Source organism: Taudactylus pleione, unplaced genomic scaffold (assembly GCF_031769625.1).
Source record: "Taudactylus pleione unplaced genomic scaffold, aTauple2 ptg000009l, whole genome shotgun sequence".
Classification (NCBI taxonomy): Eukaryota; Metazoa; Chordata; class Amphibia; order Anura; family Myobatrachidae; genus Taudactylus; species Taudactylus pleione.
This window is the reverse complement of record NW_028284412.1, coordinates 12,061,291-12,084,342: the sequence shown is the minus strand read 5'-3', so window position 1 is coordinate 12,084,342 and position 23,052 is coordinate 12,061,291. Positions and strand designations below refer to the sequence as shown.

The 23,052-nt window shown below is 41.0% G+C and overlaps 1 protein-coding gene across 1 annotated transcript in view; it reads right to left on the bottom strand.

The window, feature by feature from the left end:
* Nucleotides 1-23,052, bottom strand: part of CENPI (centromere protein I) — a 131,371-nt gene that overhangs the window by 41,269 nt on the left and 67,050 nt on the right. The window contains exons 10-13 of the mRNA XM_088466772.1: nt 17,951-18,109; nt 11,176-11,296; nt 6,700-6,788; nt 5,802-5,916 (exon numbers count right to left, since the gene is read on the bottom strand). Coding sequence (XP_088322898.1) covers nt 5,802-5,916; nt 6,700-6,788; nt 11,176-11,296; nt 17,951-18,109 — 484 coding nt within the window. The remainder of the gene's footprint in view (nt 1-5,801; nt 5,917-6,699; nt 6,789-11,175; nt 11,297-17,950; nt 18,110-23,052) is intronic.

The window sequence follows — 23,052 nt, the reverse complement described above, 5'->3', positions numbered from 1 at the left end:
GAGTAACAAAACTTTATGTTTGGTAAACTTGCCCCAATATAGATTCAGAGAAAAAGATTTAACATCAGTATAAAAAAAAAAAAGAAGAGTTATGATAGACTTACCATTGTTAATGCTTTTTCTTCGAGGTCCACAGGGACACCATGGGGATAATGTGATAGGAGTGATCCACGCACCAAACAAATGAGCTTTCAGCTCCTAGGATGCCCCAGGTCCTCCTCCACATATACCCCGCCCCTGGCCACAGGCATTCAGTTTTGTAAACAAACCCAAGGCAGGAGAAGGAAAGAGGAGAAGTAAGAACAATCGTACACAAGAAATACTCACAGAAAAAGAGGGAATCCATGACCGAAATAAAAATAACACAATTCAGCCAAGTGCATCAGGTTAGGTGCCCTGTGGACCCTATGGACCTCGAAGAAAAAGTTAACAAAGGCAAGTCTACCATAACGCTTATTTTCTTCTTCAGGGTCCATAGGGATCCACAGGAATACCATATGGACGTCCTAAAGAAGTTCCCCTAAGGGTGGGACGATCCTGAGCAGAAAGGAGAACCCGCCGCCGAAAGGAAGCATCCTAAAAGGCAAAAGTATCAAAGGCGTAGAACCCAAGAAAAGTGTGGACAGAAGACCACGTGGCTGCCTTGCACAACTGCTCGGCAGAGGCACCACGACGAAACGCTCATGATGGTCCCACAGACTGGGTAGAATCTGCTGTCTCCATGTTTGGTACTTGGAGATCAGCCTGCGTGTAAGCCTGAGAGATAGACATATGTAACCATCTAGCCAGAGATTGTTTGTTAGCTGGCTATCCTCGTTTTAGAAAATCAGACGCTCTTTTTGTGTTATATGGTTTTCACAAAGAGTCTGTACGATCCACATATATACAGAGAGCACGAACCACATCCAGGGAGGCTTTCACCTACAGAAAGGTCTGAAGACTGAAAAGCTGGAACCACAATCTCTTAATTCACATGAAAACAGGACACTACCTTATGAAGGTAACCCGCCCGTGTACAGAGGACAGCTCTATCCTGGTGAAAAAAATCAAAAAGGGGGAGCGACAAGAGAGTGCTGCCAAATCAGAGACTCTGTGTGCAGAAGAGATAGCGAGGAGAATAAGTGTCTTCACTGTCAACAATTTAAAATCTACTGAGTCCAAAGGTTCAAATGGGGGAACTTGCAGCCCCTTGAGAACAAAGGACAAATCCCCACGGTGCCAGTGGGACAAACGGTGGCTGAACTTGAGAACACCCTGTAAAAAAATATCTGGCAAAGAAGCAATCCTTTGCTGGAACCAAACTGACAACGCAGAAACCTGTACTCTCAGTGTGGCTAGGCGGAGGTCTAACCCAGCCTGGAGAAAAGCAAGTACCGGGAAACCCTAAAAATGTTTGGGTCAAACTTTCTGTGGGAACACCATTGACCAAAAGCATGCCAAACTCTGTAATAGATGTGGTCAGAGGAAGGTTTTCGTGCCCTAAGCATCATTTGAATCACAGAGTTGGAGAAACCTTTGGCTCTTACAATGTAAGACTCAAGAGCTATGTCGTCAAAGACAGACGGGGTAAGTCTGGATGCAGGCAGGGACCCTGCTCTAACAGATCCGGCCACAGAGGAAGAGGAAACGGAATGTCTATGGATAGATTCCGTATGTCGGTTAACCAATGGCGTCTGGGCCTAGCAGGAGCTACTAGTATCACTGTTCCGCCTTCCTGTTTGAATTTCCTGAGGACCTTTGGAAGAAGGGATATCGGAGGAAAGATACTCCAGCCTGAAGTCCCATCTCACTGCCAGTGCGTTCACGAATGTGGCTGAGGGGTCTCTGGTCCTGGACCCATACCTGGGGACCTTGCAAATTGTGACGTGAGGCCATGAGGTCTACATCTGGTAGGCCCCATTTGTTCACTAGGAGTTGAAAAAGCCCATTTTCCGGTGTGTATGTCCTGACGACTTAGGAATCCGCTTCCCAGTTGAGGAGTCCCGGGATGAATATTGCAGGCCTTGAAAAAGACCCTTAAAGGTTGAAACGCGTTGGTACTGGAAGCCTGCATAATCTTTTTGCCTTGGAAGCAAGAAATATCTTCATTTGAAAAGCATTGGGACCCTGTGTCTGACCCCTTAGGAGATTCCGGATGATCCCAGGACCGGTTATCTAGGGGTCCCAGTGCTCATTCACTGGGTACGTGACGGTGTGCTCTATTCTGCATTTCATTGAACAGTCCTTATTTCATTCTTGGATGGTGTTCCATTGTATGCAGTCATATTTGCACCTTATTGTTATTTATGTGCAATTGCATTTGCACTTTACTTTTTCTTTTATCCATTTCTTAATGGTATTTATGTGTTTTTACTGTCCATTGTCTGATTAAATTGTTATACTTTATCATCACTATCTACAATTTTTATTAGTACTCAGCGCAGTGGTGGAATTTTTTCTAATTCTGTTATATACCAGCAATGAAAGATGACAACCCTCCTGCAACAAGAATTTCTAGTGTTAGTGGTTGTCAAACTCGGTCCTCAGGACCACACAAAGTTCACGTTTTCCAAGTCACCCAGCAGATGCGCAGCTGTACTCATTACTCACTGACACATTTTAAAAGATCCACAGGTGGAGCTAATTATTTCACTTGCCATTCTGTGAGGAGACCTGGAAAACATGTACTGTTTGGGGTCCTGAGGACCAAGTTTGAGAACCTGTGGTCTATCTTGTCCCATGGAAGGAACATCCTCTAATGTCGAGTGTTAAGACGAAGATCCACAAAGACAAGTCAACCATAGGACCCCAGTGTCTGGTGTTGCCCCCCAGTAAGGCATCTAACATTAGGTCGGAGAATCTGTCTTGATCAAGAAATTGAAAATGGTGGGAATGAACCACACATCTGTAATCCTCCCAGATTGGCAAAAGCATCCAATAATACCATGAATTTATCCTGTTCCATGCCATTAACAACATGTCTCAACTGTTCAATCTTGAACCTATCCACACTTACATGAGTTTTGAATTTCAAAATGTGCAACAGGATCTGTGTGGTTCTTGAGCGTCTTAGTACACTGACCACATGCTGCTCAGCTGGTGACGGGACTGCAATTCTGCACTGTATTTCAACCCAACAAGGGGGAGGGGGAGAGACCTTTACAAGACCCTGCAATCTAAGTGTCCCACTAAGGGACCTGAAGACCCTTGGCCAAGCATCATTAGATGCATGGGGTCATTCTCGGAGTTTCAGAAGAGAAGCTTGTGGAAAATTGAGTGTATTTTGACTGAGCTTCAGTCCATGTACTACAGGCAATCGGGGAGGAGATGCTAAGTTGTGTAGGACCAAGGGCCCAGCAAGCAATCGGAAACTGCCTTGATGAAGACCGCACCATTTTTGCTGCCTTATGCTTATGTTGAGCCGCTGATAGGTCACCTTCTCAGGACCCTGCCTCACAAAAAAGCCTGCACTCTGGTCCAGTCTGACAGCGACTTAAATAGATTGTCACCTAACTTGTACCAGCAGAGTAAAGTAATTTCCTTGGCCATGACACTGATGCATTGTTTGGTGCTCCTGCACCTGACTGCTGATCGTGAGAGGTCCCCTGGACGAAGAACCCCACCTTGGAAGTGGGAGGCAGCACCAAACTATAATGCCTCCTCACCCAGCTCCAGTCTGCAGAGAGCCCAGTGCCTTTGAAGAAATAGCTATGGGGCCCGCACAGGAAAAGAACAGAAAGAAACAGGAACCATCCTTGGTGATTGTAGTCCACTAAGATAGGATGGGGTAATAATCTTAAATATACTGGCCAAGTTATATAATAATCATAGTATCCAATATTGGAAAGAAACAAATTTAGGAGTTGGCGGTGCTCCCCTGAGTCAGAGAAATACAGAGTATACAGGTAGAAAAAAGAAGACTTTGTTGGGGGGCACTCAAATTATGTGTCCACAGAAAGGTCTGTCGATATTAAAACTTAACTTTTATTCCACTATATATGTATAAAAATTATAAGAGTAAACGAATAGTTAACAAAACAGTGTCTATGACGTACAAACATATAATTTCCCAATCAGTTTGTGCTGAATGGAGTGCCACTCTAAATAAGTGGGAAAATAATGTGCATAATGCACTAATAGATGATGTGAGGAATAGCTAAATTATAGCTGTGGATTTAGGCGAATATTTATTATGTATTTTTTATTATTATTTTATTTATTGCAACGGTCCAAAATTTGTGATCACCTAATTAAATATTCCAGATGGAACTGAAAATCTCCTATTGCTGCCTATAACTAGCCAAATATCCTCAAAGACAAATGCACAGAAGCCACAATGCCAAACGAGTAGGCAAACATAAGACAGATTGTCAGAAAATGAAGTATATGTTAAACCAATGCACTGGTTAGTTGCTAAAAACTAGTTTTAAATAAATTGAGAGTTAACTGCATGGTATTGCTCAGAAAAATAGCATCTAACAGATTGTGTTTTATGACAAGCGTTAATAATAATACAAAGGCATGGTGGTCGTTTAGGCACACAAATAAAATCAAAAACAAGTCTGGATATCTCCAGAGATGACACACAATGTAATTGGATTGTATCCAGTTTCGTGCTGGAGAGTTTCTGCAACCAGGTTGTAAGTTTGTATCAGATATCAGTCTTAATTTGAGTGCCCCCAACAAAGTCTTCTTTTTTCTACCCGTAAGCCCAGTGATTCAACCACCCGCAGCCATAGTATTAATAAGATGATGACTTACATTAAGGAAAAAAAAACTGCTGAGGCAGCATCGGAGGAATACAGCCCTGACCTGTGGGCGCTCAGAACAATAACCCTGCAGGAAAGGGATGCAGAAGATGGAGGAGCACAAATATTTTAGAGTGTCAAAATCATAATGCATGGTCTATATTCCATGGTCCAGAGTCCCCCAAAAGGATGAAAGATAAATGTTGCATAACCCCCTAATTGTTTAGTGAAGAGGTGAGTGCATAAAAGCGATATATTTAGATATTTAGTTAAAAAATACATTTGACATGAATTGGATATAATACGATTATCCACAAAACATATCAGTAGACTACCAATACTTAAAATAACATTGTTACTATAATCCCTAGGTCATAACACCTTCATCCATTAAAAAAGTAATTTTTGCAGACAATTGTTACACAACACTTTCATCCACTCCATTCTTCAATTACTTTGTGTATTCTAGTGAATGTCATTACTATTAATATATCGTTTGAAGAGATTTTGCCTAAAATCAAGTGTGTGTTCTTTATGTAACGTTTCACATAGTTCTAGAATGGCCAGAGGAACATCCCCCAGATGCTTCCTGTGCTGTCTGTCACTTATGGGGATCTAATGACAGCACTACCATCAGAGGATTGTACAGTACCATGGCAGAAGCACAGGCTGTACAGTGTTCACAGCAATTGTGCTTATGAAAGACAAAATGGTCACATGACCTTACCCCCAGGCAGTCACAGAAATCTTGGTTCCTCATCTGAGGCCACACTCCATAATGTACTGCAGCCGCAATGAGCCAGATATTTAGACCCTCAATTTAATTAGGCACTTACAGTACAGCTGGACTCCATAGGGATGCGTACAAAAATGCAAGATTGGGCAACGAGGGAGGCAAGTTCTGCTACAGTTGCCAGCATTTCTATAAATTATAACGGCAATTTGTCCCTCCTGCTCCTACTTTAATTGACCCCCATGTACTATGTTTTTATCACACATTCCTTAACAAAGTTACTGGCTAATTATAATAGAGACTGGCTGAGCCCAATTAGAAATCATCTTTTTTCTACCCACCTGGAAAGGAGAAAGGCGAAATCCAGCTGAGGAGGCCCAATATTTGGGAGCGGTGATTCCCATTCCAGTGTGGAAGACACTTGTGAAGGAATTCCTCACTGCCTGAAAGTCCTTCCTGAGTACAGACAAAAAGCACAGCAGGAGTTATATACAAAATAAGTGGCTGTTCTGTATGTGCTATACGTTTGTTTTATGAAAGCATAAGCCCTCTTTCATATGGGTGCCTTACACATTTCTCCAAGCTATCTTGTATTGCTTTCTGGGTGGGTAAAAGATGGAAAGTGCAGGTAGAGTTCATCTTGCAGATTTATTATTACATAACTTACACCAACACCACCTCACCAGCACTTTCCTTCTGCTTTTGTTATATATGATAGAAACTTGGGGACACAAAAAAGCTCATCTGAGCGGTCACTAATATGAATTCCTTTGAATAATCTTGATGGATAAAAACTATTGCTAGCCCCAATTCACAGACTGGAGAGAAACTTTAGTTAAACATCTAATTATTTCCTAATATTTTTATTAGAAGTTATGCAAAAGAGTGTACACACTGAATTAAAAGGCATTGGGCATCCTCTCATAGGGAATACGCCAGTGGTGGTTCTCTGTGGGTTCATAAATACAGTATTATGTAATGTAAAATTACCTGTATTTAAGAACATGTAAACATATGTGCACGAGCTTAATAGGTTACTTCTTCCATGAAGCGGCTACAGCTAATAATATCACAGGACCTGGTTACAGGTGCATTTTAGGACTGTACAAATTATGTTTATATTAGGTTTAAAAGGGTTTTCGGCTTTAGTGCCTGTGTTAGAGAGCAATAAAATATATGCATTTGTATAAATCTCACTTTACTTCTATTAAACTAAAAGTATAATAAAACATGACTTGCCTGTAGAAACTCCTGTGTGCTCACAACAGTGCTTAGAAAGGTCTCCACTTCATCCTTAGAGTGCATTTTCCCTGTGTACCAGGCACATTCTGTAACAAAGAAACATTTATTTCTAACATAGAAGCTTGGTGTCATCAATGTACCTTTTACTGTAGCAAAATGTTATGGCATTCCCAAAAGATGTCCATTTTATTGCACAGTAACAGAATGTAAAATATTATTTATTAGATATTAATAAGTTACAGATCACTGGAACTAAAATGTGTGATGACACATAAAAAGAGCTGATGATAACCTTTAAAAAAAACACACATTTTATGTACGTACAGGTGCGTATCCACTTGCCGATATAAATGAGCTATTGAACGATTACGACATCGTAATCGTTCAATCGCTCACTAATCGTGCATAAATCAGGCAGTATAATGTTGGAAACGACCGCTGGTCGTTTCAGACCTTAATCATCGCCTGAACATGCCGGCCAATCTGCCGATAACGACAGGTTGTGCATGTTCAGGAATGAGGGAGGGTGCCTGCACTAGACGACATATCGTTCAGTGTAGGCACTACAGGGGATGAGGAACGGCAAGTGGATAGGCACCTCATCTCTAATTCATATAAAGCACATAGGAATAGGGCTCCGGCGATTTGGCTTATTCATATATCGCTAATCAGGGACTCACTATCCTAAAAAAAACATTCAATTGAATTGGCCTCCTCTGGTAGCTGAACACAGTAGAATGAACCTTCTATCGCCAAGAGTGAGACACAAAAACAGGCTTGGCAATTCGGCCTCAACTGTGTGGGCCTTCAGTAGTGCAATAGCACCCACAGCACTTTCCCAATAATAGATTATATAGGGGCATAATTTCATCCTGCCTGCCTCACTATGCCCATGGAATCTGCACGGAGACAATTTCTCAGAGTTACCCTAGGCTTGCTTCATCCTTGCCAGCCAAATTCGGCCTACTGGTAGAGGCGTGATTACCGTTGCTGATTTTCCTGGGTTAAAAGCATTATTGACATCAGGGGTTACATACATAACCTGATGATCCAACAGAGTGTCACTTCCTTATTCTTGAAGAGGTCTCAAATGTTGTAAAAGAACATCAGTACTGAGAATTTTTTACACATTATTAAAAACTATACACTGCTGTGTGACAGTTTATTCATTCAGCCGATTTAACACTGCAGAGTGTATCTGCTGTATAAATCATAATCATGGTCTGTTTATAACCAAAGACCAACTGTTGCAGTGACATAATTTGTTAAAATTCAGAGTAAACATGTAATCTGTTCTGACCCACTGATTCCTGTTGTGTGCTTAGTGCAACTCCCATGTACATATCTTACTTTTGCAGATATGGAGACACTGTCGATTTCTACTTTATTGTAATGGAGATTACACTATTAATCCTAAACAAAGATCCAAAAGGAGAGAAACAGCGAGCTGAATCTTGGTATTTCTCGTTAAATCCGTTTTCTTAAGCCATCTGGGGGGACGCTGCTCACTATGAGGTGAAGAGGGCACTGTGGGGTGATGCCATATGAAACTGCACTAGTTTGTAGCCAAGATCTTCCCTCTAAATACTACAGCCATGGCCAAAATGTTTTGAGAATGACACAAGTATTGGTTTTCACAAAGTCTGTTGCTTCAGTTTTTATGATGGCAATTTGCATATACTCCAGAAGGTCATGAAGAGTGATCAGATGAATTGCAAAGTCCCTTTTTGCCATTATAATAAACTTAATCCCAAAAACAATGTCCACTGCATTTCAGCCCTGCCGCAAAAGGACCAGCTGACATGTCAGTGATTCTCTCGTTAACACAGGTGAGAGTGTTGACGAGGACAATCACTCTGCCATGCTGATTGAGATCGAATAACAGACTGGAAGCTTTAAAAGGAGGATGGAGCTTCAAACCATTGTTCTTTCTCTGCTAACCATGGCAAGCGCCAGGACCATCTCCTAAAGTTGATTCAGCTTCGGGATCGGGGCACCACCAGTGCAGAGCTTGCTCAGGAATGGCAGCAGGCAGGTGTGAGTGCATCTTCATGCACAGTGAGGCGAAGACTTTTGGAGGATGGCCTGGTGTCAAGAAGGGCAGCAAAGAAGCCACTTCTCACCAGGAACACATCAGGGACAGACTGATATTCTGCAAAAGGTACAGGGATTGGACTGCTGAGGACTGGGGTAAAGTAATTTTGTCTGATGAATCCCCTATCAGATTGTTTGGGGCATCTGGAAAATGCTTGCCCGGAGCGCTACCATCAGTTCTGTGTCATGCCAACAGTAAAGCATCCTGAGACCATTCATGTGTGGGGTTGGACTCACTCACAATTTAGCCTAAGAACACAGCCATGAATAAAGAATGGTACTAAAACATCTTCCAAGAGCAACTTCTCCCAATCATTGAAGAACAGTTTGGTGACGAACATTGCCTTTTCCAGCATGATGGAGCACCTTGCCATAAGCCAAAAGTGCTAACTAAGTGGCTCGGGGAACAAAACTTCAACAGTTTGGGTCCATGGCCAGGAAACTCCCCAGGCCTTAATCCCATTGAGAACTTGTGGTCAATCCTCAAGAGGCGTGTAGACAAACAAAAACCCACAAATTCTGACCATCACCAAACATTGATTAGACAAGAATGGGCTGCCATCAGTCAGTATGTGGCACAGAAGTTGATAGACAGCATGCCAGGGCGAATTGCAGATGTCTTGAAAAAAAAAAAAAAAGAAAGGGTCAACACTGCAAATATTGACTCCTTGCATAAACTTAATGTAATTGTCAATAAAAGCCTTTGACACTTATGAAATGCTTGTAATTTTACTTCAGTATACCATAGTAACATCTGACAAAAAGGTCTAAAAACACTGAAGCAGCAAACTTTGTGAAAATCAATACTTGTGTCATTCTCAAAACTTTTGGCCATGGCTGTATATGCTCCACCGGAGCAAACAGGACTTCAGTTAAACTTTATAAAGCCACAAAAAAAAGTGCCCTGCAATTAAAACACTAAAGCATACTACACTCACACACAAAAAGCAAAACATGGATGGGACCACAGTGTCCCCCAAATGGATGGATAGAAACTGATTTAACGGTGAATATCAATCTGGGGTACACAGCTAATCATAGGGAATTTCCAAAGCTGCCACTATGAAAGTCTACGCTCAGTCACCGCAGCGCGCATTACTCTGCGCCAGAAGCTAGCGTCCTTAACCACAAAGACATTAAAATCTCTAGAATTTTGTAAGTGTATGAATGGCTGTCAGGCATAATTTCTCCACTAACGCACCACGTCACCCCACCCAAGAGGTGCACACTGATCTGCTACAATACCCTCAACAACAGGAATGTACTCTGAAACATAAGCCTGAATTATGGCCACTATTATCCATCGTGCTACAGACATCTAGGATGCAGGCCAACCTCTTGTGATCTTTACAGAGAACGAAAAGACATTCTTGCATTTGCAAGGGAGCCAAGCGATGTACATAGACCTGTAAGGCTCACACAAAACGTACAGTAAGGATAAGACATGCCATCCCTTGATGACAAATCCTAAAACTGCAGGAATAATTATTTTAATGAAAATGAGAGAGCAACTTGTACTGAACAAAACAGTATAGGCCTCAGTACAGCCCTATCTTAGTATAAAATCAAATATGGAGACCAACATGAAACAGCTGCCATCTCCGATACACGTCTTGTGGAACAAATGGAACATTTTAAAAAGCTACCTCCCATATGAGATGCTTAAACTCTGCAGAGTCCAGAGGCTCAAAAGGAGGTTTTTGCAGAGCAGCAAAAACAAAATTACGATCCCAAGACAGCCACCAGCGGCACATAAGGGGGGTGAGAACATGTAACAACCCTTTGAAGAAACATCTGAATCTCAGAAGACAACAGCCTCCGAAAAAAAAAAGAATGGAAAGAGCCAAAACACGTACAGTTAAAGAAGCCAATTTTAAGCCTTTGTCCAGTTCATCCTGAAAAACTACGAACCTGTCTCTCTTCTTGAAAAAACTTGCCACCTGCTTGGGTCATCTGTCACTGCATGGCTGCTACATGGAAAGTGACAGTAAGGTTCTTCCCAAGGTATCAGTTTTACTCCCTCCAACATCCGAGCTCTAATACTGGTGGCCTCTGGTTCTCTTGTCTGAGACTATTGTGAGATGCTTCTTCAGAAAGTGTTGTTGAAACTGTATCTGCTTTCCATAGAGTTCCCTTTCTTTTCTCTTAGTGACCAAGCCTGCAGCACTGGAATCAGTCATCTGTATGACCCATTCTGGATTGGATAGTGACATACCCTCTTATTATTGGGTCCTACTACAGGATGAGACTTCATAGTGGCTTGATTCCCAGTAAGCGTAATACTTATTCAAGTCATTGCATTAAGGCTCACAAAGTAAAATTAAAAGTATTAGTGTTGTTAACTAAAAACAAAATTGAAGCAAATAACCAATTTTATACCTTCATGCAGGGTAAATGCCAACCAGTAGTTTAGCCGCAGCAAGGAGTCGTCTTCTTTAGCACAGCTGATGTAATGCAGCAGCACTGGATTATTAAAGATGCAGCCCATCTGAGCTGGTAGCTGGGGAAAAGGGAAGAACATGGTAATTTCATTCATTTCTCTAAATCGGATCCAATACATAATAAATACTGTTTATTTTATTTCCTTGAAATACCCCATGGGTAAGCTCCTAATGCCGGCCATACACGGGACGATTGATCACACGATTTGGGCAGTTTCTACAGGTTGGACAGACCATTCATTTGAAAATAGTTGTATCTTGAGTTTTCTGCGACCCCCATGCGCGTCCCCGCCGTCGTCTAGTTGGATCGCAGATCAGATGGTTTTGCAGAGAGATCTCAACTGATCATGCAGGAATTGACACACATTATGTGATGTGATTGATCAAATCGTATGGTCTTATGTGAAATAGTTGCATTTTAAATACAAATCGTCCTGTATCTGAAGGGAAGAATTTTCAAGGGAAATCGTACAACTGATCTGACCAACTTTTGAATCTCATCGTGTATGGCCAGCTTTAGCCAGCTGAATAGACACTGGAAAAAAGTACCCCTGGAAGGTATATAATGTTACACTCCCTCCTTTTGGTGTCTCTGACAATTTTCCCAAGCTATAGTAAAAAACAAAAAATAGACAACATGGGTGGGAATATCCGGCTGCCATGAGTATTTCAAGGAAATAAGATAAATGGTACTAAGTGTTGCATTTCCTTATCACACCCATGGCGGCCATAACATGGTACCCAAGCACTATACAAAAAAGGATGTTTTATGTATAATCAACAGTATTTATTAATATTTTGTGATATACTGTAGTTGGCTGATTGATATATAAGACCAAGAGGTCTCAGACACAATGCATGCACTTAGCTTGATTGGTTAAGGGACCCAGGATGGGTATTTACCCCCTGTGGTACTGTGTGCAAGAATGGGATAAAAACAGAGCATTTGAGCCTGAAATGTATATATCCTGAGACTCTCAGAGGACTTTACTGTAGTTCTGAAGAATAAACAGTATGTATGCTGTGGAGTAATTGTCTTTTTAAAGACTGAGAAATAAACCTCTACTTGCTTCAAGATGCATGTATCACGTGCCCAACAGAATAGCGCAAGCCGCTATTTTTTTCTCTGGCTGTTCTGGATTAAGCCCAGTGTCTCCAAGCTAAAGCCCTGTGCTACCCTGCAGAGACTGCTCCATGGTGAGGAATCAGTGGAAATTAGCCAACACTATCCAGGGAATGTTGCAGCAGCATGCCCACACATACCCAGAATCATGCCCACACATCCCTAATATTCAAAGATCCAGTGGGGTTTAAAATAATCTGTGATCCCCTAGCAGAGTGAGGTCATCCGGTCAAGCCCTGCATGTCCAGGGGGTTACCACCACATATGTAGGATGCACCCTTATATCTTCTGGGACCTCATATCCATTCCCATTGTAAGCCCGCACAATGACAGCTTTAATTTATTTTGTAAGAGTATGTTTGGATTGAGAATGTGCTTGATCGGGGTCCAAGAGGAAGGACAAGTAGTTGATCCGTCTTCCCAAATAACTTTGTTCTGGAGAGAAATCAATAAAAGACCTGACAAGTTGCAGAGTATGTAATTATTCTTCATCATTGGTGGTTGGAGGTGAACGGAAACTAATTGAGAAGGACAGTGAAAACTATCTTAGGGAGTGTGGGAGATTAGTTTACTACACCATTTTGTCCATACATATGTTCAAAAGAGGATCCTTACACCATAGGGCATGTAGTTCTCCCACTCGACGGGCAGACAGCATTGCTACCAGAAAGAACATCTCAAGTGTGAGTGACTTGAGGAACACATCTTTCAAAGGCTCTAAAATGTTCAGCCTTAGAGTATTAAGAGCCCCAAGTGCCACAAAAGGCTTGATGCAAGGACTGATTCTTGTTACTGCTTAAAAAAAAAAAAAAATTAGATGCCGATCTTGTGTCCAGAAAAACCCTAAGCAGAGATATTTGAACTGTCACGGCAGTGAGAGCAAGGCCTTATCTAATCCACTAAACAGAAAACAGAATTAGTGGATTGGTAGCAGAAGCCGGATAAAACAGATTATTCCAGATCCTATAGTAAATAAAGAATATTGTTTTCTGGATTAAAGTACTTTAAATCACTTGTCAATGTTTTGTCAATGACTCACTTGTGTTTTAGCAAAGCCTGCTCTATCTCCACTCCCACTACCATGGCTGTTCCAGAAGACTTCACCAGACAGCTCATCCAAACTAAAAGCATCACTACGACCTCTACAGCATCCTTCATGAACTAATCTGTGGAGTGTTGGTAAGGAGGAAAAGGAGGGAATACATAGCCTAATTTGAAGTTCCATGGAATTAACAAAGTATTTATTAACTTTGTTCTAGTGTATATGTGACGGGAATAGAACAAGATACCTGAAGAGCTACTTGAGAGTCCAAACTTCTGCACTAATTGTAGAATGTCCTCTGTGTGTAGATCCCCTTCTACTTAATGGTCTTCATATTGACTTGGATAATATGCTATCCTGTTCTCCTGAGCTTGCTCCATATGCAACAGGCTGTACATCATCTATGTCTACAGCTATATGTGATGTAGGGCTCTTCTGTCCCTGTATATTATATAAATCTTCAATGATGACAAAAGTTATCTACATTGAGGTCACTACCCAGGAAATTAACGGTTTAATTTGATTAGGAGACCAAGCTGTAGTTTATTTTAAGAGATAATTCACACAAAGTCCTTTCATAATAATCAGCTAAAAGCTTATATAATGCTCCACCAACATAAGACATGCTTGTTTCCTTGCCTTCAGTATGCTGAGCAGGAAAGGGGTACTAACAAACCATTGCAGAGGCAAAGGCCAAATCTCCAAATCCATGCTTGCTACTCATATATACTAGCAACTACCTACGTCCCTTCCGGCACTCCTGAAGGCGCATCACAGGGACTATTAGGACTCATCGTGAACACTTAGCTACAAAAATGATAAAATATTGTACACTGGACTTCCGGTGGGCGGGGCACCTAGAGCGGCCGCATTTTACATGGGCTCCAGATCTGGACTGTTAAACTAGTGCTGTATCAGGGTTTTTCCTTTAAAAAGTATCTGCTACTGCCAGTTAAAACAACTCTGAAACTTCAGCAGAGATTTTGTTCTTCTCTCAGGTCTGGAGACCCCCTTTCTGCACCGGAGTCAAGCCTGCATAGTCACGGCGTTTATGACCGCCCGAGGCCATCTTTGGGCGCGAAAAACTTGGGAAGACGTAAGTTTACTTGAGTCTATTGCTCTGTATCGTGGAGGATCGCCGGTTGTGGGACCTACTTCCTCGGGTATGTGACTGAGCCTGAAATTGCAGCACGTCACCCCAGTGGACACCCTGGTCAGACCCCTGGCTTCCTGGTTATCTGACTTTTTTCCCCTTTGCCTGTCTGACCTGCTCCAGTGCAGAGAGGAATCTGCTAGTGCTGCACCGATCGGCTTACGTGCTGAAGTGGCTGGTGTACTCCTGCTATCATAGTGCCGTGGAGGTGCTGAATTCGGCTCCCTGCTGAGCTGCCTTGCACTGGCTGCTCCCTGCTTCTGCCTAGCCGACTGACTGGGTGTCCTGGAGGCACTTCCTGTGTTCCATCTGCCGCTGCAGTGCCTGCCTTCACCTCCCTTGCTCTGGAGGGTTTGCACCTGTGATCAACGCTGGCTGCTGCTTCTCATCCATCCTGGTGATCCCTGGAAAAATGCTGAATCTGCGCTGCAGTTGTTCTTGAGTGATATTTCTGCATTCTGTGTCTTGCTGGTTCTTCCTTCTGCTAGTCTCCTTTGCTCTGTTATTCTACGAACTTTGCATCGGGGGCTTGGGACTGTCTGTTGCTTGCTCCTGAGGGGGACTGGCTGAGGCTGCATCATATCGTACAGTGAACTAGGAGGCTGGTTCTACTGCTCCAGGACTTCAGTGCCGTTTATTTCACCTCCTTTAATCAGGTGTTTGTATCACATTTACAATATATTACACGTGTCTTGCTTTGTTTTTACAAGCTGCAGTATTTCTGGTGTTTTAACTCTGAATATACTAAGATATCTATATTTGTGATCTTACACTGCCACCTTGTGGTAAGATCTAAAATTGCAACTTCATTATTGTATTAATATTTATACCTCTGTAATAGTATATTATAACATATGCTTTAATTAACTAAGATATGAAAATGTTTCTTGTACACTCCTCTTTTGCTACTGAGCTGGTGGAATCCATTGCTCTGATTCTTCTGCCCCAAATTGACAGATGGATAGAGAAGATCATACTGAAATTAGATGCCACTCTTCCTAAAGAAGGAGCACTGGCAAATTATGCAGTTACAGTTGCTGATGACCCACATGGGCTGGAAAACCAGGTCATTTTTACTCAGCAGACCAAGATCCTTTTTCCCACAACTGGTAAGGTTGATAATCTCCACTACCAACGAAACCAGAGCTCTTTTCACCCCATAGAGATCTTAGGTTCTCCTGTAGAGTCAGTATTTCCTCAGATGTTGGGAATGGATTTGGCTAGTGCCCTGGATGCAGTAATTGGTAGACAAGCTCCCCGATTTGAAAGCGTAACACGCATGCGTTTTGATGGCTCGGGAACTGTTGATACTCCTGGGTTTAGGCCAAATCATTTTTTGATCAATATTAGCTCATTGACACTGACCTCTTATAACATATTTGCCTTTGAAGGTACCAGTATTTTATATGCCCCATCTTCAGACCAGAGACCCGCAGATGCTGTCACGTGAATAAACCATTCTTTGGTTATACTTTATTGCCCGACTGGTATTAGATATATGCTCATTAATTTGACTACAGATACACCATTACTTAAATACTGAGTTATTTATTTGTTTATATGCCACATAGTTTACGAACCTTACTAAGTATACTTTAATTAATGTGTTATGTGCCTACACTTTATTGTATATTTTTCATCGAAAGTTCATCTATTTTTATTGGCTAGTATTACTGGGTGTATATCTCCTTTATTTTAAGATGTTTTTCAAGTTTTTTTAGATGAGGTAATCTTAATATGTACCTTTTTCCCCCCCCCCCATAATATTATTTATCACAGTACATTTTTGTTTATATGTATTCTCCGTTATTATTACACTATATTCTTTGTCCCTGGACATTCACCTAGTTAAGTTGCCCAACCCCCCAATAGTCTCCCATTTATAGTTAGCCGATATTTTTATATCCTAATTTTTGTGCACTATAAGTGTTTTTCAAAATTATCCATAGACTCCAATGTCATCTCTTATATTAGATTATTTAATTTTTTTCAATTATCAGCAAAACCATTTATCTGTTTATTTATTTATCCACGTTCTTTGTATACTCTCACAATTTTTTGGTTTCAGTCTCTGCGGTTCTTGTTTCTGGGTTGTGATGCCTTAATACTTTTTACTATGCAAGATCGTGAATTGTTTATATTTTCTTGGGAGGTGTCTGCGGTGAAAACCGTGGCTTCCCCTTATTTTTCTTAGTAAGGAAAATTAGAAAATTTGAGTGGAGGAAGCTTTGCATCACATTACGCATTATATTGCATTCTTTACATATTACTACGATTTTATTGTGGATTTCCATTATATGTCGTGTACAATGTCTCTTATTGCTTAATCGCAGCATCACATTACGCTTTATACTGTATGCTTTGTATGTTACAATTTTAAATCTATTACATCTCATGTGCAATGTATTTTATTGCTTCTTGATATTGTCTCTGATATCACTGTTTCATCTTGACTTCTGTACAGTACTCATCTCAACATGTTTTGTATGGTGTCTTTTTTAATTGTGATGTTGGATTGTGATGCTTGTGCTTCAATAAAAATAAGTTTAAAAAAATATATATATATGGTACACTATGCTATACATGCCTCACTCACACTAAAAGGAAGGAGGAGATACATTATATAACTCCCAGGGGTGTTTCTTTATCCTGACTCAGCTGACCATGGAGCAAGCCCATACATTATTGCTGCCATGGAGTAAAAAGAAAAAACAACCTATATATAGACATACTGTATGAAAAACCAGGAATGCCTATTCATGTCTGGCCTCCTTGGATGCTATAAAATGGCTGACGAGCATTAAGCTGTAAGGACAAATGAAAACCATTATGGAAAAATCAAAAAAGGAGCAAACCTGGAGCAATTTAATCCTGGAACAAACCATGTTGCAGTGCAAGGGGTGCAAATGCATTTTATTTTTGGCATGCAAGCAAATAGACTGACTGCTATTGCATGAAGCAAATAAAATACTGGGTAGCTTTGTTTTTACACTGAAGTCTAGAAATAAGATAGGATACAACCCTACCCAACCTTAAATATCTGCACATTTATAATCTGCCCCACCTGCATGTACCATGGGTTTGCCAAGGTCCAAACTGCACTTTTTTTAATTTGCTCCTTACTCTGAATCAGGCCCTATATGAAGCGTGTACCATGACTCTACCAGTCACTTTCCATCTGGGAACCTTGGATTATTAGCAAGGATACCAGAGAATGAAATCGTATACTGAGGTTTCCAACATGTTTGCTAAAAATATTAAGCTATAGCTAACACACACAGTTCTTTGTACTAGACCTTGTTAAACAAAACATAATTTTACGTTTGACAACGGTCATGTCTATATAACTACTAAACTGACTAGTGCCATGGCATAACTGCTACATCGATTGTCACCTCTAATGTCATGATGTTTTCCAGTAGTTGCGAAAGGGTCTGAATTTTCTCCACAGGGAAAGTTGGATTTTTGGACACCAAGTCTCTAGAAGCACTGGAAGACTTACTGTCCCAACCGAAACTGCTGCATGTGGGCACTGTGGTATTACTATTCCACTTCTGTGTGGGGAAAAAAGAAAAAGAAAAAAAAAAGTAACATTCTTCAGGCATAAACATACTTAGGCCCGTATTCAATGAGGCCAGACTTTTCGCCGTCTTCGCCGCTTCTCTGCTCGAAAAAGTACTGCGCACGTCCCCGCGTATGCATGTTAAAATTGAGAAAAACCGGGCGTGGTGAAACTCAAACAGGCCAAAAGTCCTGTCGTTTTTGGGGAAATCAGCCCGACAACCCCAAAAGATTCTCTGACTAAAGGGGGGCATCCACTACACGATTTTAGCAGGCGATTGAACGATGATGATGTCTTTATCGTTCAATCATTTAAAAATAGTTTCTAAATCATGCAGTGTTTGGTCGTTAACGATCAACGATACGCGCTCCCGCTGGTCATTTGATAGTCTCGTCAGTCGACCGAACATGCAGGTCAATTTCACTTGATAGTTTGCAAATCGTTCAGACTGAAAGATAAAATTTCAAGGGACAAAATCAAGGGAAAATAGTTTAGAGAGTGGACAGGGAGTAGATCGTCTAGTGGATGTGCCCCTATAGGGGTTCACTATGGGTACCCCCGATTAGCCGTGCTGAAGGTATTTGGGGTTTTTGAATGGTCTCAGTAGGTGCTATTTAGCGTCTGTCAGCAAGTGGTGAAGAATAGCATTTTGAAACTTTTTAGGGGAAAATAAGTATTCCCATCAACTTTGGGGTACATGAAAATGGGTGCAAGCATATTTTAAAGTTGCTAAAGTCATGCATTAAAAAGCGCAAAAAACGCACCTTCAGCAATCACCTGCAATCAAAAATACACCTCCCCCATACTTCCAGAACCCCCCAAAGGCTATTTCGCTAGTTTTTTAATTTGTACCCCCACTTTGATTTTTTTTTCACCCAAGTGTTTTTTGGGGTGTCTTGTGGTTTTTTTTTTTACGCAGTTAGCATTAGGAGGGGTGTCCAAAGGGTGCAGGGTGGTTCCCGCACCTTGCACCCCAAAACCCCAATTCTGCACTTTTTTCCGCCAGGTGTTCATAGGCAAAACTTTTTCGCCTATTACATTGCATTGCGTTATCGCGCCGGCAAAGAGACGCTAAAATTGAATATGGGGGGGTAAATGAAATCGGCGAAAATTACGTCATCCGTGAAAAAGTTTTGCCGAAAACGGCTTTTCACTCCAAATTGAATAAGGTCCTTAATATGATATATAAATCCAAAGCGCTTCTAAAGGAAAACTCTAAAAGCCTGTCAAGTCCAAGGTGATCTGCTGCAGATCTATTAAGCCTCCTGTGAAGGTTTAAAAATATTGGAAATGAAAACTATATATGATCTGCTCTGAAAGTCTATAAAGATGACAAGACAAATGTAACTATACCGCAATAGGTTAAATAAACATAAGTACTGATGTCACATTAAATAAAAACTTACATAACATTCAAATAAATGCACTTACAACAAGTCGCTAATATTATTCCATTCCAAGGGGAGGGGAAGACACTTAAATAATGAAAACAGCAGTGTGTTGATATATAGCAGTGAAATCTGAAAAGAAACCTATCACATGCAAAAAGTATATACAGGTTGAGTCTCCCATATCCAAATATTCCGATATATGGAATATTTTTAGCATGACAGATATTTTTAGCATGACCTTTGCTTTCTGATGGTTCAATGTACATAAACTTTCTTTAAAGCACACAATTATTAAAATACAGTATCAAATAACCTTCAGGCTGTGTATAGGGTGTATATGAAACAAATGAATTTCATGTATGTACACAAACTTTTTTTGATGCACAAAATAAAAAATATTGTATAAAATTACCTGCAGGCTGTGTATAAGGTGTATATAGAACATAAATGCATTCTATGTTTAGATTTGGGTCCCTTTCCCAAGACATTTCATTATGGTATGCAATTATTCCAAAATACGGAATATTCCGATATCCAAAATACACCTGGTCCCAAGCCATTTGGATATGGGAGACTCAACCTGTATTTCCATAGAGAGATCACTGTAGCAGTGCAAAATACATCAACACTGTTGCAATATGTAGCAGAAAATCCCAGATTGAGACTCCTTCTGTTACATTAAAATATAGTTCCATAGAGAAAATTCACTGTGGCAACTTGCAGACAACGCAGTAATTTTAAATGATCACGGAGAGTGGCCAAGGTAATCCTGAAAACATGCAATAAGCCAAAGAAAATTGACATTATATATATATATATATATATATATATATATATATATAGAGAGAGAGAGAGAGAGAGAGAGAGAGGAGAGAGAGAGAGAGAGAGAGAGAGAGAGAGAGAGAGAGAGAGAGAGAGAGAGAGAGAGAGAGAGAGAGAGAGAGAGAGAGAGAGAGAGAGAGAGAGAGAGAGAGAGAGAGAGAGAGAGAGAGAGAGAGAGGAGAGAGAGCTTGCTGAATTCTTATCATGGGCGCAATCCAACCAATAGGTAAAGGAGGATATATGTATATCCGATATGTATATTCTATGTATATTCCAGCATAAATATGAATAGTCCCGTCCACGGTAAAACAGTTTAGTGTAAATACCCACTTTCAACAAACAGCCACAGTTTAAAAATAAGCCGTGCACGGAATTGGCGTATGCCGTGTGCTTACTCATGCTCCTGTAGCTTTTGATTACTCGGAACCTCCGTCCGAGCATCTTCGGAGTCTGCAGGGAGCGGTCCTCCTGTTACTGGCTAATAGGTCCCGGCCAGGTAAATGCAGAGTCTGAATACAAATAGCGCTTGCTCTTGTGGTGATAGAATGAATATAATGTGGAGTCCTTAATGCGTTTCGTCACAACACATGTGACTTTCTCAAAAGATATCCTAAACATACTTCGACAAACTACTGGGCATGAAGAACAGTAAACACAAACTTAGCACCATTAACCCAAATTATCCCAAGAAATTTATTACTGATATTGTTTGTTTTGCTTACAAGAGACCCAATCTATCTAGTAGTCATATTCTGGCTTTAAAAAAAAAATGTGGGTGTAGTGGATTTATCACTCCTCTTTTTCCCCAAATTTAGTTGTTTCTATCTTATTTAAGAAAAGCCTTAGGGGTCATTTACTAAGCAGTGTTAGGAGACAAAGTGAAAGGAGATAAGGTGCCAGCCAATCAGCTCCCAACTGTCATTTTTCGAAACGCATGGCAGTTAGGAGCCGATTGGCTAGTATCTTATCTCATTTCACTTTGTCTCCTAACACTGCTTAGTAAATAGACCCCTACATTTTAATGTTATACTATGTTTTTCTTAGGGCTCTTGTTAATTCCTTAATTGTTCATATCCCCGACTATTAAAAACCTCATTAGAAGGGGGGGAATGTAAAGGAGTACACTTTCGTTGCATTTTCACCTTCCACCCAAGTTGTTTGCCTTAGTGATTTTAATCACACATTTTTTACATAATAATACATAATGGATTGCTTGGTGGACCGTTCGAGATAGTCCCTCCCTGCCCCCACAACTTTTTCTACATTGGATTACTGAGCTGGGCTGGCTTGATGTATGGCAGGTTCACAATCTTTTAGCCTCTCATGTCTCCTATCAGTATTCCACTCATCACATTTTCCAGCACTAACTCCCCCCATATTGGTGCCTATGGTTTCTGCTATTGATTACTTGTCTAGAGCGGTTTCTGACCACTGTGTTATGTATTACAATTGGTACTTCTTTTTCAGAGGGTGCATGTTTTTGGAAGCTACATCCCTTTCTGGTTGGATCTTAAAGCTGCTGGTTCTGACCTGGAGGCTGCTTGGGTTTCTTACTTTGAAGATAGTGCTTCCTGTTTTAATACTTACATTTTCTGTGACTTGTTTAAGGCCTCTCACCAGGGCACCTTCATTAAACGGGTTGCTAATATTAAGCTGTATATTAGGAAAAAGGAGGTTGTCATTTAGACTGGGAACCTGCTTCGTGCCCAGCGGGAGTGGTCAGATCACTTGTTCGATAAATCTAAAAAGACTTGTTTTCTCATCACCTTCAATGCTCTCAAGCAGGTGTTGGTGGTTATTTGGCCTTCCTGGGAAAGGACGATGGTGCATCCAGAGCATATTCAGTTATCGTAGACTTCTTTGAGGGTCTGTACTCCTCCGTAGGAAGTATTGCTGCTGTTTTTCTGTGGTATTACTCCTCCCTGTAAGTCACTAGAGTATCTGATTCTCCTTCCAAACTTTCTAAATACTTTTGAACTATGTTTGTCTATCTAGTTTGGCAGTTGGAATTTTTAGATGCTCCCTTTACGAAAGAGGAGTTGGATATTGCCATTTCTTCCTTCCCGCATTCTAAAGCTCCTGGAGATGATGCGATTCCTGTAGAAGTATCAAAAATATAAACTTTTTAACCCGTGTCTCCTGGAGATCTAGAATACTTTCTTGGAAGATATTATCCTACTTCCCTCTACATTAAAAGCCATAATTGTAGTGCTACCGAAACCTGGAAAGGACCCCCTTTATCCAGAATCTTATAGACCTAATTCACTACTTATTACAGATATAAAGATTTTGGCCAAAATTCGGACTATCCACTTTAATTATTCTGTGATCAGTACTATAATACATCCCCATCAAACTTGCTTTATGGCGGGTAAGTCCACTACTCAAAATATTAGGAGTCTCTTTAATCACCTGTAAATGTCACACTAAATGTGCTGAAGTCACCTGTAAATGTCACACTAAATGTGCTGAAGCTGTAGTCGTTTTCCTTGATGCTGCCAAAGTCTTTGACTCTGTTTTATTGCTTGGGTTCATCTCCTTTGTTCCTCACCGGCGGCCCGAGTATCTGTTAATGCATCCGTTCCCAAAGTGTGTGCCACAGCTCCCAGGGGTGCAGAGGCGCTTATGCAGGGGTGCCACGGGTGGATGGTTTCACAGCTCAGCTAGTAAGTTGCTCGGGCCACACCTTGCCTTTCTAAGCAGCCCACGGCCATTTACACAC